Source organism: Pinus tabuliformis, chromosome 8 (genome assembly GCF_031772625.1).
Source record: "Pinus tabuliformis cultivar Carrire ecotype Pingquan chromosome 8, CPIR1, whole genome shotgun sequence".
NCBI classification, from domain to species: domain Eukaryota; kingdom Viridiplantae; phylum Streptophyta; class Pinopsida; order Pinales; family Pinaceae; genus Pinus; species Pinus tabuliformis.
Window position 1 is genome coordinate 1,454,612,885 of NC_142294.1, and position 17,410 is coordinate 1,454,630,294.

The following is a 17,410-nucleotide window of genomic DNA, read 5'->3' on the forward strand; positions in this document are numbered from 1 at the left end:
ATTCCAACTAATTCATGACCTTAAAAGCCATCGCATTAGTAGAAGCACTATATTCAAACATACAATTATGAAGGAACGAGTCATTTACCACTAATGTGAGAATGAAAGGTGCATGTCCTCCATTTATTCTAACACGGTGCATATTTTGTAAAATCACAAGAGGATCCTCAAGTTCTTTATCAAAGTTAATTATTTTCCGAATTTTTCCTCTTTGAGGCTCTAGCTTGGCTAATTCAAGGAAAGGTACAGAAACATTTACCTTAGGGAGTACATTCCCCAAATCAACATCCAAGGATGCATCATTGTTCTTTTGGGTTGAAATGGGTTTGGGGTTAGTATTCAAAGGTAAAGATGCCCTAGTCCATTGTCTGGGTGGGGCATCACTGCTATTTTAATCAAGGTTTTATGGTTGTTTGCTTTTTCTAGTATAATGCAACCCTTTAAACTTGTCCCTTCTAATGCATTCACATTTGAATCTAGATTCTTAAGACATTCTTTAATCATTTCCTCATGGTGTTGCTTGGTTATAGGGAAATTTTTAATCAACAAAACACATTTAGGACAAGGATCATTTATTAACTTCAAATTTTCTTATTTTTCTTCTTCACTTGCTTGGTTACAAAGACACTCATCCTAAAAAAAGACACCTATGAAACTCATTACAATAACAGAACCAAGAAAACTCTTCCTCATTGATCATGTTAGTAGGAGCAAGGCTACTAGGAATGCTCTATTTAAAATGAGACTCATTGTTGGTTGGCCCTGAGTTCCTTCTTGATGGGTAGTCATTCTTATAATGAAGCTTAGGAGGATAATTTGGATGTGTTGTTGATGTTTTGGAATGTAAGTGTGGCTCAAGCACTACACCCACATCAACATCTCAGACTCCTTTGTAGTTGTTGAGGAGTGATAGGAACGTTATCTCGTTGTTTTAAGCCGCTCGAGTTAGAGTTGGGTTCATGCTAATAATAACGCAACTCAAACTACTCGCAAGTCAAGAAAAGAAAAATAAAAACCTAACGCACTAATCTTAAACACAAACTATACACAAAAGGCAGTGAACCAATCAGCTCTCTAAGGTTTGTGGCCTTAGATCACTGTAGGGCCTAAGCTGCTATAAACACAGGTAAAAGGAAGTGAGCTAATCAAAGCTAAAGCTAAAAGGAATTAAGATCCTGTAGAGCGTAATTTGTTGTAAACAATAAAAGAAGAGAAGACATTGGTTACAAAGATTTATGCATGAACAATTAAATAAACAACAACCCTTCTATTTATGTCAAACATTGAATGCATATATGAATAAGTAATAAATAAAGGGGTATTGTAGACTTAATGCCCGACATTAATAATGTTTTAGTTGTTTGATAGACTTATATTATGATATAAAACCTTAATCATTAATATGGTATGTATAGTTAATTAATAAAGAACAAGGCTCAAATGTACAACAATTAAATATTGTGAGAGAGTAATGTTTAACCCTTTATTACTATGATTTTAGTTAAATAAAAAGAACTTATGTGATTTAAAACCATGACTTCCAAGTTGCATGTGTGTTGATTTTACCATTGAATCATGGGCCTAACTTGTGTAATTAGCTCTTTAATCACATAATTAAGTTGGTGTATATGTATTTGGTTCATGAAATAAAATCTTAATTCATTATGTGAAATGTATAATTAAATCATTTAATGAATAAGATTTATTTTTGTTAAAAGAACTGATAGCGAATAAAAGAGATTAATAAAAACTAAACAAAATTAAAATGTTTACAGAAACAGAACAAAGTTTAAAAAGGGTGCTTAACTAAAACCACTCTTAAATAAATTAAAGATCAAAAAATTAGTAAACACGTTAGATACATAAATTAGGGTTAATGTGATGTACAGTAAAACATGGTAAAATCAAAAAATTTACACAATGTGAAAGAAAGCACATAAAATCCAGAACTTTACATAGGTTAACCAAAGGATAATGTCTCTGGCCTTTTCACTATCATAATGTAATGAATAAGCATTTTCTGCAGAAATGGTTACTGTTCTGGGTCGAAATATTGCAACAACTCATCTTTAGTCACCCAAAAATAATCATCACAATTGTTGACTCTATAACTATGACTTGCAATTACTTGTGATCTAAGAAAGAATTGCTTGAAGTATGAAGGATCTTCATCCTCTGATTACTTAGATTGTGTAACAATACGAGTACAAGGAGCGTTGTCGTCTCCAAAATAACAATTGATTTGAAGGGAGATTCTGCAACCTCTTTTTCTTAGTGTAAAGTTGAAGTGTTCATCCGAAAATGTGGATCATCTTTATTTTTCATTATGAGTTCTGGGCAGGCAGTAGTCAAGCTGAAATATGATTCACATGGATCCATTGTTACCATCTTCAATGGGATTTAGAGCGTAATATTATTTATTTATTTCCTTCGATGCTTCCATGGAGCACTTCGCAGAACATCTGTGCATCGACATAATCTTCGTGAGCGTGAACTTACAGCTCAAAAGATCCCTATAACTCGTAGCGAAAATTATGAGCGCCGGAGATAGACCTTTCGGTTTCAATATATCATCCATAATTTGTAGTCTCGCCAATGATCTCACAGTGTTGTGCGTTTTGAATTCTTCATTTGTTTGATTCGACGTGCGGTCCATCCGACGGTGATAACACCTTTAGATTCTCGCGGTTTTAAATTTAGTTGATTATGTATATACATTATCTTGTGGGCAGGCTTGTATGTTGGCCTTTCATTTTTTATATATTCGTATGGGATCAGCAAGAATGAGTTACATAATTACATCGAAGGTGTTTCTTTTGAATCTGTTAACCGCCGACCATCGTCTACCTTCTTCTTTTACACCGTTCGTTCGAGAAAACACCTGTCACTGCGGTTTGTTTTCCACCGTTCGTTTGGGCAAGCAGCGATCAACGCACGTTGCCTGTGGTTAGTTCGAGGAAACAACTGCCACTACTCTTACTTTCCACCATTGGTTTGAGCGAGCAGCTGTGAAGGCACGTTGCACACTGGCCATTATCTGTCTCCCACTTGTGTAATTGACATATAACTCGACCAAACAGAAAGCACCTCACCTGTTCACACTGGCCATTATCTGTCTCCCACTTGTGTAATTGACATATAACTCGACCAAACAGAAAGCACCTCACCTGTTCACACCAACAAAATCAAGAAGTCCAAGATGCCCGAATCCGCCTTTAAAACCTCTGAACCTACTACTGTCAATGGCGACGATGAAGAGCTTGCTTTCCTAGAGGTCATTCAAAGGGTTTTTGTCTCCGTTCAGTATTGAAACCCTTGGTGTATGTTTTCATTTGTTCATTTTCTTTATTTTTAAGAAACCATTCAATGGTGATTACATGTAGAAAAGCGGCATCTGCACTCTGAATATATTCAGATATTGAAATTTTCATTAAAACCTCTGAACATACTACTTCGATACTTCGATGGCAACCATGAAGAGCTTGCTTTCCTAGAGGTCATTCAAAGGGTTTTTGTCTCGGTTTGGTACCCTTTGTCTGTGTTCAATTTTTTCATCTTCCTCGTTTGTTAAGAAAGAATGCAATGGTGATTGTTGTGTTATCTCAAAATCAGATCCTGATAGGCTGCTGGTCATGTTGACTCTAAGTAACTATTTCAACCTACTTTAGGCTGAGGCTTAGCCTCTCTCTCTTGATGGATTAATGATTTTGATTAAAGATAAGATGGCTAACTCTTATAGAACAACTTTGAAAAATATGAATGGTGGAAACACATTAAACAAAACTATCCATTGGGCTTATGGAGTCAACAACACCTCAATATAACAATGAACTCAACCCTACATGGAAGTCAGGGCATTCAGCATTTAAACATTCAGAACATAAACTCATATGGGACCACACAGTTTATAAATGTATACAGGAAGTCAGAGCACATTCAGTGAATTCTGAGTGATTATACATCCATGCCACTGTAAGAATTAAGGAAATGACAACATCACATATTCTAAACATAAAAAATCCTTCATGAATCCTGAGAAGTAAAGTCAAGCATGTATTACTGAAAATGAGTCTTACGTAGGCCAAATACAAGCTTTTCCATAAAAAATTCCAACCCTGATTACATTGTTGTTTCAGCTATATATAGAGCTCTTATTCTAACTGATCAAGATTCTTTCTCCAGCATGAGGGGAATTCGAAAACTACTTCTATTACTGACAACTCTTAAACTCTAACTACTTAATAAATACAACAAAGTGTTGACTGGAGTTTTTAGAGATCTAAATCAACTATGACTCTAACTCCATATTACATGCATGATGGCTATAATTAAGATGATTCCTTTCTATGACATCTGGTTCTCTTTCAGTTTGGCTGTGGTAGGTGTTTGTAGCTGCTTGTTGGCCTTTAATGTCGTATCCTCTCCATTGCCCTGAAACATAGGAAACTACCGCTGTTTTACCCGTCTTTGGTTTGCCTCAAATGTTCGAATCCAAAGAAACATGCCATTTATATTTGATTACCCAAAATAGAACAGATTGCCACGTCCTTGATGTGCTGGCCACCTTTGTCATGTGTAAAGGCAAAAACTCTTTCAAACCGTTTTGACATATCTTGAACTGTGGTAAGTGTGTTCACTTTATGACAAAAATTTAAAGCTGGATTCGAATCCATATTTTCTCCACCTGTCTTTACATGGTTGAATGTTGATAGCTTCAGATAATGCCTTGTATATATTCCCCTTTCAAAATTCCCGCTTGTATCTCAAAACCGGTTGACTGATATCAGATTGTTTTAGCTTCAGCAGTTTCGTAGCGCGCTATGAAATTGCTGAGTTTTAGTCATCATCTTCAGCAGTTTCGTAGCGCTCTATGAAACTGCTATGTTATTCCAAAAGACACAGTTTCGACCAAATTTTTTTCCATTTTGAGCCCTTTGCTATCTTGAAATGTCTCTTTTCATGTGCCTTGGAGCTTTTCAAACTGAATATATATATGGACCCCATTCTTTCCATATGCCTCCACATAACACCAATCATCTGTTGTGCCAACCATTAATGAGAGATTACACATAGGATTCTGGACAGCTGCAGCAACAAACCTATCTAGTGCCTAGTCAATTAAATGGGTTGCAATAATGCCTTCAGTTATCTGAGATTTCCTCAGAATACCATCTGGATCACATGTCACAAACCAACCAATCTGCCAACCAGGAACCATCCATTTCTTCGATATGCTCCCAAGAGTAATTACTGGTATAATTGATGCAAAGAATCCCATTGGAATGAATGGCTTCTTACCAAAGACAATATGAGCATATACTTCATCTGAGATTATTAACAAACCTAACCTTTTAGCTGTCTCTGCAACCTTAGCCAAATGATCATGGGTAAAAGTGGTGCCACATGGGTTGCTTGGATTGATAACAACCATTGCCACTATGTTGCTGTCTGCAATTGTATGAAGTTGATCTGGATTGATTTCCCAACCCCTTTCTGGAACTAAATCATGATGCCTTGCTTCCTTTTTCTTGCATTGCCAATAAGCGAAGATGACATGAGATATAAGCTTCTATTCTGGCTGAAAAATAGGGCTTGGGACAGAGCTCATAACTTTTCACAAAAAACGTATTTGGAAAACCTGAAAGAGGCTTTTGTGAACCAATCCATGCTGAACAAAAACCTATCTTGGTTTTTTGAAACACCTTCCCTACCGCCCAGAATGTGTCTTGGAAAAACAGGTGTAAAACAGGAGATGAAAAACTGCACCTACAGCAGTTTCGTAGCGCAACTTTGGTCATTAATTTCTCTCAGATCGTAATGGATTTGAGGAAACTGAAGGAGGTTTTTCCAGTTCAGTCTGTTAGGAATAAAAATCTCTTTCCATTACCCAAAATAGGCTTTCAGTTGCTTTAGAGACCTCCTGGAAGTTGACCACCTTTTCATAATAAAACTTTGGAGTTCATAAATGTATTTCTTTTCTTTGCTTCTTTTGAAACTTGCAACCTGTGCATACCAAGACAGCTAATGACCTAATGATGAGGATTCTGATAAATATGACAGCTAGGTGAGATTTTCTATGGATCAGCACGAAATCACCTAGACAGGGTCTACGAAATCACCTAGACAGTTGCGCTGCGAAAACACCTAAAACTGACTTATGCACTACGAAATTACCTAAAGAGCTTTGTAACACATAATAACCTTTGAACAGAGCTGTCACATGGAAATTGTGTGAATTATGAGACCAGTGGTGACTGAGAATGCATAGTGGACTCCTAAGACTCAGACTCTAAGGCAAACAAAAACCCAAACTTAGACTAGCACCGAATCTTTACCATCAAGCTAGTATGAGAAATTTTGGCATTAAAATTCTTAAGTGATAACATGTTGGACACCTAATCCTCTAGTGTAGAAGCGGAATAGACTAAGGAAGTCCAAGAGACCTTGGGATGTGGAACTCAACAGTCACATAATGTACTATAAATGTATATCATTTGTTAATAAAAAATGCACTCTCATGATTTATCTTTCATATTATGTTGCTGCCCATGTGTGTGTTTAACATGGTATCAGAGCAGGCGTATTCTTGTCCTACATAATTACTTTGAGCCATTTGTTTTATGGCCTTTCTGTGCAGGTCATTTCTGCCATCACTTCTGCATTTCATGAATATTTTCTCAGCTAAATTCTAGTTGCAACCTCTGTCATTTCTCCAGCGCCATTTTTGGCCTCCCTCTTTAATTTGTAACTCCTATTCTGCCTATTTTGCCTATGTTCTGCATTTCTTGCAGGCTGACATCTCTATCAACTTCCTGCGAAATCTCTCATTCATTGTTGAAGTGCGTTACTGCATTGAAGGAGTCGATTGGTGCGTCGAATGATGCATTGAAGGAGTAGATTGGAGCTAGTTGTTGCGTGGAGGTGTTGTGGAGTGAGTTGGGGTCGAAACTCTTGGCGCTGTTGGTGGTCTGACATGTTTGGTGTAGATTCACAGACTCCAAATGTTGTTCGAAGGAATGTTGAGGACTGTGTCTGAACGCTGCCACAGTGCGTAGGAGGAAGGAAGGTCGATATTCGGGCGACCTTGGTGTGGCTCTTGCAGCAATCAGAGGAACGATAACTGATTACATATATCGTTGTGGTTTTACATTAAATGTTGAATGCATTGGTATCCTACTGTCATAACTCAACATACCTCTCCATCCGCTCTCCATACTTCTGCACAATTAAACACAGTGCTATCACCTGTCCCTGGCTCCTCTATTACGTTGAACGTTGTCCGGTTAATACACAATTTTTGTATTACCACTTATTTCATAACCGTTGTTGTCATAATACTCTTTATCCTCTCACGAGTCGTCTCAATGATATGTATTGGATATATTTTGTTCAGGCCACATTTTTTATCCAGCTTACATTGCAATGGTAAAATTAGTACATGATACGTGTTTCCTGTAATTCGTTATTTGCCGGAAAATTTCTATGTGGATGCTGCATGTATGTATGTTACCATGGAAATATCTCTCGCCATTAATATCCACCCTCGACGAAAATTTAATACCATGGCCTCTGATATAGAGTTCATCCGATGTAAATTGATGGCAAATCCGACAGTATAGATTTAATACTGCGCAGTCCATTGTAGCCGAAAACTTAGGCTGGGCTTTGAAGACGTCATTTAAAGTACTGTTAGAAACCATGGCAGCCTTTAGCAAACCCAACACCTCGTTAGGACCAACTGTGGCATTCCACTCTTCCAATTCTGTGGGCTCCTTGACATCAAGTTTAGTCCACAACTGAACAATCGTGGCAGTGGAATTAACTGGAATTATATTCAAGTCGTCTGTGATGACAAAGTTGGCACTCTTCTAGACAAATCCCGTTGGGAGTACAGGCACAGGGGCCTTGTCCACCAGCTTCACTTCTCGGTTTAGCCAACTGCCGCAGGAACACGTTACAGTTCCATTTCGGGTGCTAAGATTGTGCGTGCTGGTATAGTAACCACCGTTGTAGTAGTCGTTACTAGCGTTGTTGCACACATAATACTTGGGAGGAGTTGCAGGTGAAGGAGATTCAATACGGAGTATGTCATTGGTGTAGGTTGTGGAAACCACCTTTGGGTCTAACAAAACCGCTTTGTCACCTTTAATGAGCTACACAGAGAGACTCTCCACGCTCTTATAAAGATTTGTGATGCCGCCAACTTTTGTGTGATATAGAGGCCATCGAATTTGAATTAATTGCAAATCCAACGATTCAGATTTAATATTTCGATTTTGAATTGCATGCAAATCCAACAGTTTAAATTTAATCCTGATATAGACCGCTGCGAGTTAAGTCATCAATGCAGTAAAATCTAGATTTTGATGAGGACGGTGATGATATTCGATCCAGAACACAAATGCATCCTTGAAATTGTTTAGCTGGATTAGAGCAGGATCATCCAAGTTCAGCCATTGCGTGCATTGCCTTGAAGAAAAAAAAAAGACATAGATGCAGATTTGTGAGAATTTGCAACTCATTGAGGTATTAATCTCTTGAATTTTCCATAAATAATTGTGCCATGAGATAAATTTGTAATTGCAAATCTGAAGAGTGAAGTTCCAGAGATATTGGGGCACACTTCTCCTTCTATTGGTGTCTGAAATTCCTGCAGTGAAATAAGGGTTGAATTGCATTGTGGAAAGGGCTATTGGAGGCTAAATTGAGGGTGTATAGTCCACAACAACTGTTGAACGAAAGCCTAGGAAGACTAATTAAGTGTGTGCAGATTCTCCGTGGCTTAGAGGATGCAATTCTCTAAGAAATATCCACGATTCATTGCAGAGGTTTTACAAAGGAAGGGGGCACTTACACGTTGTAGCTGTCCCTAATTAATAACAGCCAGTTAGAGGGGTCCCCTTAGCACAAAAAGAGGAGCACTTTGAAGAAGCAACACAGGGTCAATACTTTTGGTTTGATCTATTCTTTCCAACCAACATATTAATTGAGGTTTCTATAATTTATATATTAGCAAGGATTGTTGTTGCATATTCTGCTACACAAAGATATGTATGTTTAAGAAGACAATTGCAAGCTATTGTATAATCCAATTGTAGTGACATTGTATTGTGAGTGGGTGTTGATTCTTGGTTCATAGTTGTGATCAGTGTTGGAAGTGTAAGTTTGATTTGTTGAGAAAAATGGCTAAAATTGATGATGCATTAGAGTTGTTGAATAACCTCATTCATTCCACTGTTCATGATATGGTAAAAATTAGCAAAAATGGTCTCTCTAATATTCGAACTTGTCTACAAAATGCACAAGAGAAGATTGAATTTTTGCAGCTTGAATCTCAACTACAACAATCAGAATTACAACAATGGAGTCATCATTCTGAACCTGTTTCTGTTCAAAACAATGAAACAGACTCCCATAAATAGCAAGTCAATATTGTTGAAGTTCATTCAGATCCAGTGCCCAATAAAGCAGCAGTTGTACATGCAGATGCAGAAATTCAGTCTGCACTTCCCAAGTCAGTCATCAGACCTTGGGAAGAGCTTGTCCACAACAAGCACAGAACTGGTCTTGGATATGACAAGGATGTGTCCTTTCATATTCCAGACTACTCCAAACCAATCCAATTTCAAAGTGCTGGATTTCTTCAGGACGGTTCATCTTCACCTGCTCCTCATGACAGTTCACCTCCAGTTGTTCTAGATTCTGCCCCTCTTCCACAGCAACAACAACAACAACAAATTGTGAAATGCCAACATTGTGACCGAGTTGGCCATCTGAAAGATCACTGTTTTGATCTTCATCCATGTAAGCACTGTCATAAAACTAGTCATTCTTCAAACAGATGCTTCAGAAACAAACCTCCTGCAAGAACAAAGATTCATCTTGGATGGATCGCTTCTTGGCAATGGGCATCAACAGCCAAGAAGATATTTCAGTGACATGTCAGAACTTGTTCTAGAGTATTGAACAGTCTTGCAGTTGAAATTTCTCCATCTTCTCGCCTTGTATATAACAGGGGGGAAATGATGGTCATCTACAAGCTTCAAAGTCACATCAAGCGAGCCTCAACCACAACCTGCCACACCAATTTCAGAGTTGTAGCCAGAGACAAAGATGCCCCTGAGCATGCCTTCGGCTGGTAATTTGAGAGACTTCCTCTAGCAAAAGACTTCAGCTTCTTGCCAGTTTCGGAACAATTCCAGGAATAGAATTGGGGACACTTCCTCTAGTAGAAGACTTCAGCTTCTTACCAGTTTCGAAAGAGTTCCCGGAATTGCATTAAGCATTCCAGAGTTGTTGGTCATCCTTAAACCATCTCAGGTTGAGACTTCCCTTTTAAGGTTGAAGTTCTCCCTTTTATGTGGGGTGAGACCTCCCTTTCATGGTTGAAGGTTTCCCTCTTCAAAACATTTGGAGCATTTCCTCTAGCAGAAGACCTGAGCTTCATGTCAGTTTTGGAAGAGTTCTAGGAATTGCACTAAGCATTCCAGTGTTGGTGGTCATCCTTAAACCACCGCCCTTATACCAACATTTCAAAGAGCACAGTCAGCGTAGTGCTTCCATGCATTTTTGCATATTTTGTATTACAGCTCTCTTATTGGACTCATACATAACCCTTCGAATTAAGGGGGCCAATGTTGGACACATAATCCTCTATGGGTTAGTGTGGAAGCGGAATAGACTAAGGAAGTCCAAGAGACCTTGGGATGTGGAACCCAACGGTCACATAATGTACTATAAATGTATATCATTTGTTAATAAAAAATGCACTCTCGTGATTTATCTTTCATATTCTGTCGCTGCCCATGTGTGTGTTTAACAGTGATTACATGTATAGAAGCAACATCGACACTCGGAATCTTAACAATATTGAAATTTTCAGTAATTTTTTTGTGAAGCTAATTAAACACCATTAGGGTTTTGCCCATTTCTATTTTATAACCTGTAAGAGTCGATGTGGTGCAAAAAATTTAGAGGTCTATAATAAAACTGTATCTTCTAAGTTATTTTGTAACTGATTTTTCCTGGAATTCAAATGTTGAAATATTAAGGTCAAGTTCTGTGCATTTTGCCCAAAACTGACAGCTTGAAAAGAGTCGATGTGGTGCAAAAAATTTAGAGGTCTATAATAAAATTGTATCTTCTAAGTTATTTTGCCACTGATTTTTCCTGGAATTCAAATGTTGAAATATTAAAGTCAAGTTCTGTGCATTTTGCCCAAAATTGACAGCTTGAAAAGAATCGATGTGGTGCAAAAAATTTAGAGGTCTATAATAAAATTGTATCTTCTAAGTTATTTTGTCACTGATTTTTCCTGGAATTCAAATGTTGAAATATTAAGGTGAAGCTCTATGCTTTTTTCCCAAAACTAGAAGCTTGAAAAGTCTGCAGAAATGTTTTTGGGGTCAATTCAGAGAACAGGGGTACTATAGTTAAGGTGAAATTATAACTGGGGAGGGTTTCTCCATGTGAGGTATCGTTGGTCAAATTTGTAGTTCAAAGGGTTTCTCAATGTGGGTATTAAACTTGAATCAATTTTTATTGGGTGGAGAATTTCTCAATGCGGGCATTAAACTTGAATAAAATTTTTTATTGCGTATTAAACTTGAATCAATTTTTTTATTGGGCGGAGGATTTCTCAATGCAGGCATTGGTTTCTTCATTCGGGGTATTGAAATTTAGATGTATTTTTTTAATTGACAGGTGTTTGGGGGTAAATTTTTTTGTTGGTAGGAGGGTTTGGAATTGATAAATAGAAGGATACAATGTTGTAATTAATATCAAAACCCTACAAGCATGTAGGCAAATGTCATTCTTCATTTGAAGAATTGATTGAAGACTAAGCAAAAGGTAGGGAAATGTCATTCTTCATTTGAAGAATTGATTGAAGACTAAGCAAAAGGTAGAAGGGTAGCTCCTGATTTTCGAATTATGATTGTGAATAATTTTCTCGCGTTTTTTTAACAATTACATACTCACAAAGCGATTTTTCTTATGTTTAAGTCATGAAGTGGTTTATTGAGTATATTATATTCATTAAAAATAGCGATAATAATACATCATTTGACGGTTATGCTAAACTAATAGTGGATCCGGATATGGCATGCAAGCCTATGATGAGAGAATATCATTATCTGATCACCAAAAATACAGAACCTCAATGACATATAGCAGTATAAAATAGAGGCATTGTATGAAACAACACTAGTAAGCAAAATGAGAAAACTTCAATTGTTGTGCAGAATAGGAAAATATAAACGGGGTACTTGATACATACCAGAGATGAAGAAAATTGATAAATAGATTAAGTACCCGGTAGAATGAAGTCCTAAATGTGGTGCTGAACATCTCCCACTGATATGCTCATCTTCCAGAATTCATTTGGAGAAGAAAGACCATCTTTTGAAAGAGCATCAGCCTCTTTTTTTTTTGCTCTATCAATATGGTGAATAGTATAGTCCTTTCGAGATTTCCATATAGAATCTATTCTGCTCAGCCACCCCAAAAGATTGAGATTTTTTAAGGAGTGAACGGACTTTACATGATCAATTATGACCTTGGAGTCTCCAAAAATATGCAGTCCCTGGATGTTTAGAAAGTCACAAAACTTTAAGAGACCAGCCAACGCCATTGCCTCTGCTTTGTTATTTGTCCCTTTCCCTCCATGCCAAAAAATGTCAATATGTTGGTTCTCCCATGGAATAATAAATACCCCACATGCACAAAAGCCATTTTGAGCCGCCCCATCGAAGTAAGCACGAGGAACATTTGTGGGATCCATATTTCTTGCCTGCAGCTTTCTAACTCTTTGATAAATAATGGGGGATTTGCAGGCGAAGTACTGGGAGAGAATGTATTCAAAAACAGAGTTATGATTTTCCTTACTGTTTTGAAAGAGGGCCCTGTTCCTCCATTTCCATATAGCCCATAAGGTTAGCAGCGGAATCGGCCTCCAGTCTGATTTCATATTGCTCCACCATTCAAAAGCTTCCTTTAGAGAGAGAAAAGAAATCCTATTGAATCCAAAATGGTCAGCAAGGCTCTTCCATATCTCCTGAGAAAGGGGACAGTTTAGGAAAATGTGATAGTTGTTTTCTTCATTCGATTTACAGATAGGACAGATAGCAGGCCCGCTCCAATTCCTTTTTTGAAGGTTATCCCACGTTAGATTCTTATTGTGGAAAACAAGCCAAGCAAAGATAATTATCTTATTGGGGCAACCCGATTTCCAGAAGATGATAGGGAAAATGATATCCTGTAGGTTGGAACTATCCTGTTGAAGTTGGATATAGATGTCCTTTACAAAAACAGTCGACCTCCCCCTGAACCCCTTCCAGATTAGTTTATCCTCCGCCTCAGTTCTGAAAATACCCTTGTTTCTCATAGACCAAGTGATCTGATTCCATTGGAGAGCCAGATTGTCATTGAGGTCCATCATCGCGGCCGATTTCCATATAGGAAGAGATCCCACCCATCTATCAATGGTCTGGTCCCAATAGAAGATCCCTTTTTGCTGTAAGGCCCAAAGTAACTGCGGAGAAATGGATGTTTCCTCGTCTCCTCCCGCGATGGGATCAAGTCCTATAATGATATTTTTCCCTGATTGAAAACTCCATACCAGATTTTGAAGAAAAAAATGTTCAATTTTTCGGAAACTTCTCCAAATGGCTGATCCCTGAGAAGATCCAATTGTCCCTTGTCTATACTAGAATGATAAGTCTCTGCTGTCCATATATTTTGCCTTGATGGCTTTGCTCCAGAGGCTATCCCCAAAGACTCCTTTCCATAAAGATTTGCATAGGAGTGCTATGCAAAACATATTTAGGTCCATGATACCCCAGCCCCCCAATTTTTTTGGACGAGTCAAATTTGAGAGTTTAGTAAGGTGGAATCTTCTTTTCTCTTTGTTCCCCCCCCCCCCAAATGAAATTTGCAGTTAATCTATTTAGTTTGTGGATTATATTTACAAGAATGTAAAATAGATGAGCCCAATAAACCATTAATTGAACCAGAACTGCTTGAGTTAAAATCGCTCTCCCAGCCAAAGAAAGACATTTAAATTCCCAACCAGCAATTCTCATGAAGTACCGGTCATGAATCCACATCCAATCAGAAGATGAGTATCCCACAGGTTTTAAATGAAAGCCCAGGTATTTCAGGCCCTCATTGAGGGGTTTGGCTTTTATATTGAAGAGATTGATCAAATGAGCAATAAGTTCCGCATTTACATCCTCTAGATGGAAAGATGACTTGTCGTCATTTATGCAGAGCCCCGTGGCTTTTTGGAACTTTCCTAATATGTCATGCAAACAGGTCCACGAGGCACGACATAGCATTGCTGAAAGAAGGATGTCATCAACAAACAAGTTGTGAGAAAATGAAATATCTCGGCTGATATTCAAAGGACGACATCTCTTTTCTCTTATAGCCCTACTTATGTGGAGACTTAAGGAGTCCATAACCAAAATAAATAGAAGAGGGGACAGAGAACAACCCTGCCTCAAACCTCTGGCGGCAGGGAAGAAAGAAGATGGGATACCATTTACAAGAACAGCATAGTTAACATCAACAACACATGCCATTATCCAGTTTGAGCAATTGACATTTAGGCCAATTTTGGAGAGAAGACAACTAAGGAAACCCCAATCAATGCAGTCATATGCTTTCTTGAGATCTAATTTCAATAAAGCAGCTTCAGCTTTTCTTGTGTGCATGGAGTGAAGGCATTCCTGAGTAATAGCAACAGCCTCTAGAATGTTCCTGCCCTTAAGGAAGCCATGTTGCTCAAGGGTCATATGGGAAGATAAAATATTTCTCATCCTTTCAGCGATGAGTTTGGAGATAATCTTATAGAGGGTATTACAAAGGGAGATGGGCCTGAAGTCCATGAAGGAGAGAGAGATCTTTTTTTTTGGAATTAAAGCAATATATGTGGAGGATATTGAGTGGTTTATTGAGCCATTAATCCTAGACTCCTCCACCATATTCAGAAGATCGGACTTCAACAGATCATAAAAGTGAATGAAAAAATCAATTGTCCATCCATCTGGACCCAGACTTTTGTCCTTTTGAAAGGATTTCATGATTGACAAAAGTTCCTCCTCAAAGACCTTTGCATAAAGGTAGTCATTCTACTCCTCATCAAACATTGTAGGGTAGGGTTCAATGCCCCATAAAATGTCATTAAAATCACTGCCCCCATTCCTGTTGTATGCTTTCTGAAAATAATTTACAGCCTCCTTTGTGATGTCTTCCTGTGACACCACCGAGATCCCCATCTCATTTTTTATCTCCCAAATTGTATTAAGTTCCCGCCTTCTATTTGCATATCGATGAAAGAATTTAGTATTTCTATCACCCTCTTTAAGCCATGTGGCTCTGCTCTTCAATCTCCATGATGCCTCTTCAATTGCAAGAAGGTTTTGCTTTTTTCTCTCAAGATCCCTAATATGAGCCCTCATATCCAGAGACACATTATTTGAAATAAGACATACAGATAATCTTTCAAGTTCTTCATTTATCTTCTTTAGAGCATCCCTATTAGAGATCACCTTTTCCCGCTGCCATCTTTTAACACATAACCTGAGGACCGATAAGCGATCCAAGAATGATTTGGAATGCCAAGGGCGTTCATCAGGGGAAGAAGATTGCCAATTTTCCCGGATGAGATTATTGAACTGCTCATCCTCCAGCCAGACTCTATTGAATTTGAATGGATAACCATTCCTGTGACCGACCAGATTCCATTGGATGGAGATAGGTCTGTGGTCTGAGATGTAGCTCGAAATAATCTTGACAGAGGGATTCCTCAAACGATCAATCAAGCTGTCGTGAATGAGGAAACGGTCAAGCCTCTTTGCGAGATAAGCCTCCATGAGCTCTTGCCCCATAAGGGAACTTATTTTTCTTAGAGGTCGAGAAGATAGTTAATCCAGGTTAAAATGCCATCTGCGCAAAACTTACTGAGGTTGAAAGCTGCTTTCCAAGGAAATTGCCAAAGAAATTAGAAACACCCAGAACATCAGAAGTCTGCAAGGGGTTTACTCAAAGGAGGCCATTAGTGGCCAAATATCTCATTTTCCTATTCTTTTGGCACAAATAATTTATCATCAATTGCATGCTTGCGCAATTTGGGCTGTTTCAATCAATCAAATAGATGGTTTGATCAGACATTTGATCACAAAAATACAATTTCTATGTCAGGAACTCTTTCCCAGACGTTTTCAATCCCCTCGGTCCATGGTCCTTCATGACATGTTTGCTTTCCTAGAGGTCGTTCAAAGAGTTTTTGTATCAGTTCTGTATTGAAACCCTTGGTGTCTGTGTTCCATTTTTTCATTTTCCTAGTCTTTTAAGAAATAATTCAATGGTGATTACATGCACAGAATCCCCATCGCCACTCTGAATCTAACGGTATTGAACTTTTCAGTATTTCCTTTTTCTACAAGTTACATAAACACCATTGGGGTTTTGCCCATTTCTATGTTAGAACCTGCAAGAGTCCATATGGCGAAAAAAATTTAAATGTCTATAACAAAACTGTGCCTTTTAAGTTATTTTGTAATTTAGTTTCCCTGGAATTCAAACCTTAAAAAATTAAGGTGAAGTATAATAAAATTGTGCCTTTTTAAGTTATTTTGTAATTTATTTTCCCCGGAATTCAAATGTTAAAAAAGTAACGTGAAGTTCTGTGCATTTTTCCCAAAATTAGCAGCTTGAAAAGTTTGCAGTAAAGTTTTTGGGGTCAATTGAGAGAACATGGGTATTATAGTTAAGGTGAAATTATAGGAGTAGTCTACCTAGGCGGTAGAATGGCCCGTTTTCTGTCACCGACTGGAAAATCGTCCGGCTCCGGCCACTAGCAGTCCTTTTGTCCTCCACCACCCTCCCCTAGCTCCGCCACCCTCCTTCGCCCCCACCCTCCCCTGACAATCCTGACATTCCCTGCCATTCCCTCACAAAAAATCCGATCGCAGCTGGAGGCCCTGACATTGTCAGGGAATGGCAGGGAATGTCAGGATTGTCAGTGGAGGGTGGGGCGAAGGAGGGTGGCAGAGCTAGGGGAGGGGGGCGGAGGACAAAGGGATTGCCGGTGACCGGAGCCGGACGATTTTCCAGCCGGTGACGGAAAACAGGCCATTCTACCGCCTAGGTAGACTACTCCACCCCATAAGATTTGAAATATCCATCAACTTTATACTTGAGCTACCCGAGAGGATTCGAACCCAAAATCTCATACCCCAGAAGATTTGACTTCATACTCGAGCTACCCCAAAAGATTCAAACCCAAAATCTCCCCAAAATCTCTGATTCTTGGAGACTTCATACTAAAGTAAATTTTATATTCGAACACAAAGTCATACTAAAGTAAATTTTATATTGGAACAAATCTCCCCAAAATCTGTGATTA

The 17,410-nt window shown here is 38.4% G+C and overlaps 1 protein-coding gene across 1 annotated transcript; it reads right to left on the minus strand.

The window, feature by feature from the left end:
- Window positions 1-15,131: 15,131 nt before the first annotated feature.
- On the minus strand, window positions 15,132-15,890 carry LOC149241240 (uncharacterized). The gene has a single exon (XM_089370478.1). It carries the CDS (start codon window positions 15,888-15,890, stop codon window positions 15,132-15,134), a length of 759 nt encoding a protein of 252 aa, XP_089226604.1.
- Window positions 15,891-17,410: the final 1,520 nt, after the last annotated feature.

Coding starts and splice junctions, on each gene's coding strand:
- LOC149241240 (XM_089370478.1), bottom strand. CDS start 15,890: ATGGGGCAAGAGCTCATGGAGGCTTATCTCGCAAAGAGGCTTGACCGT.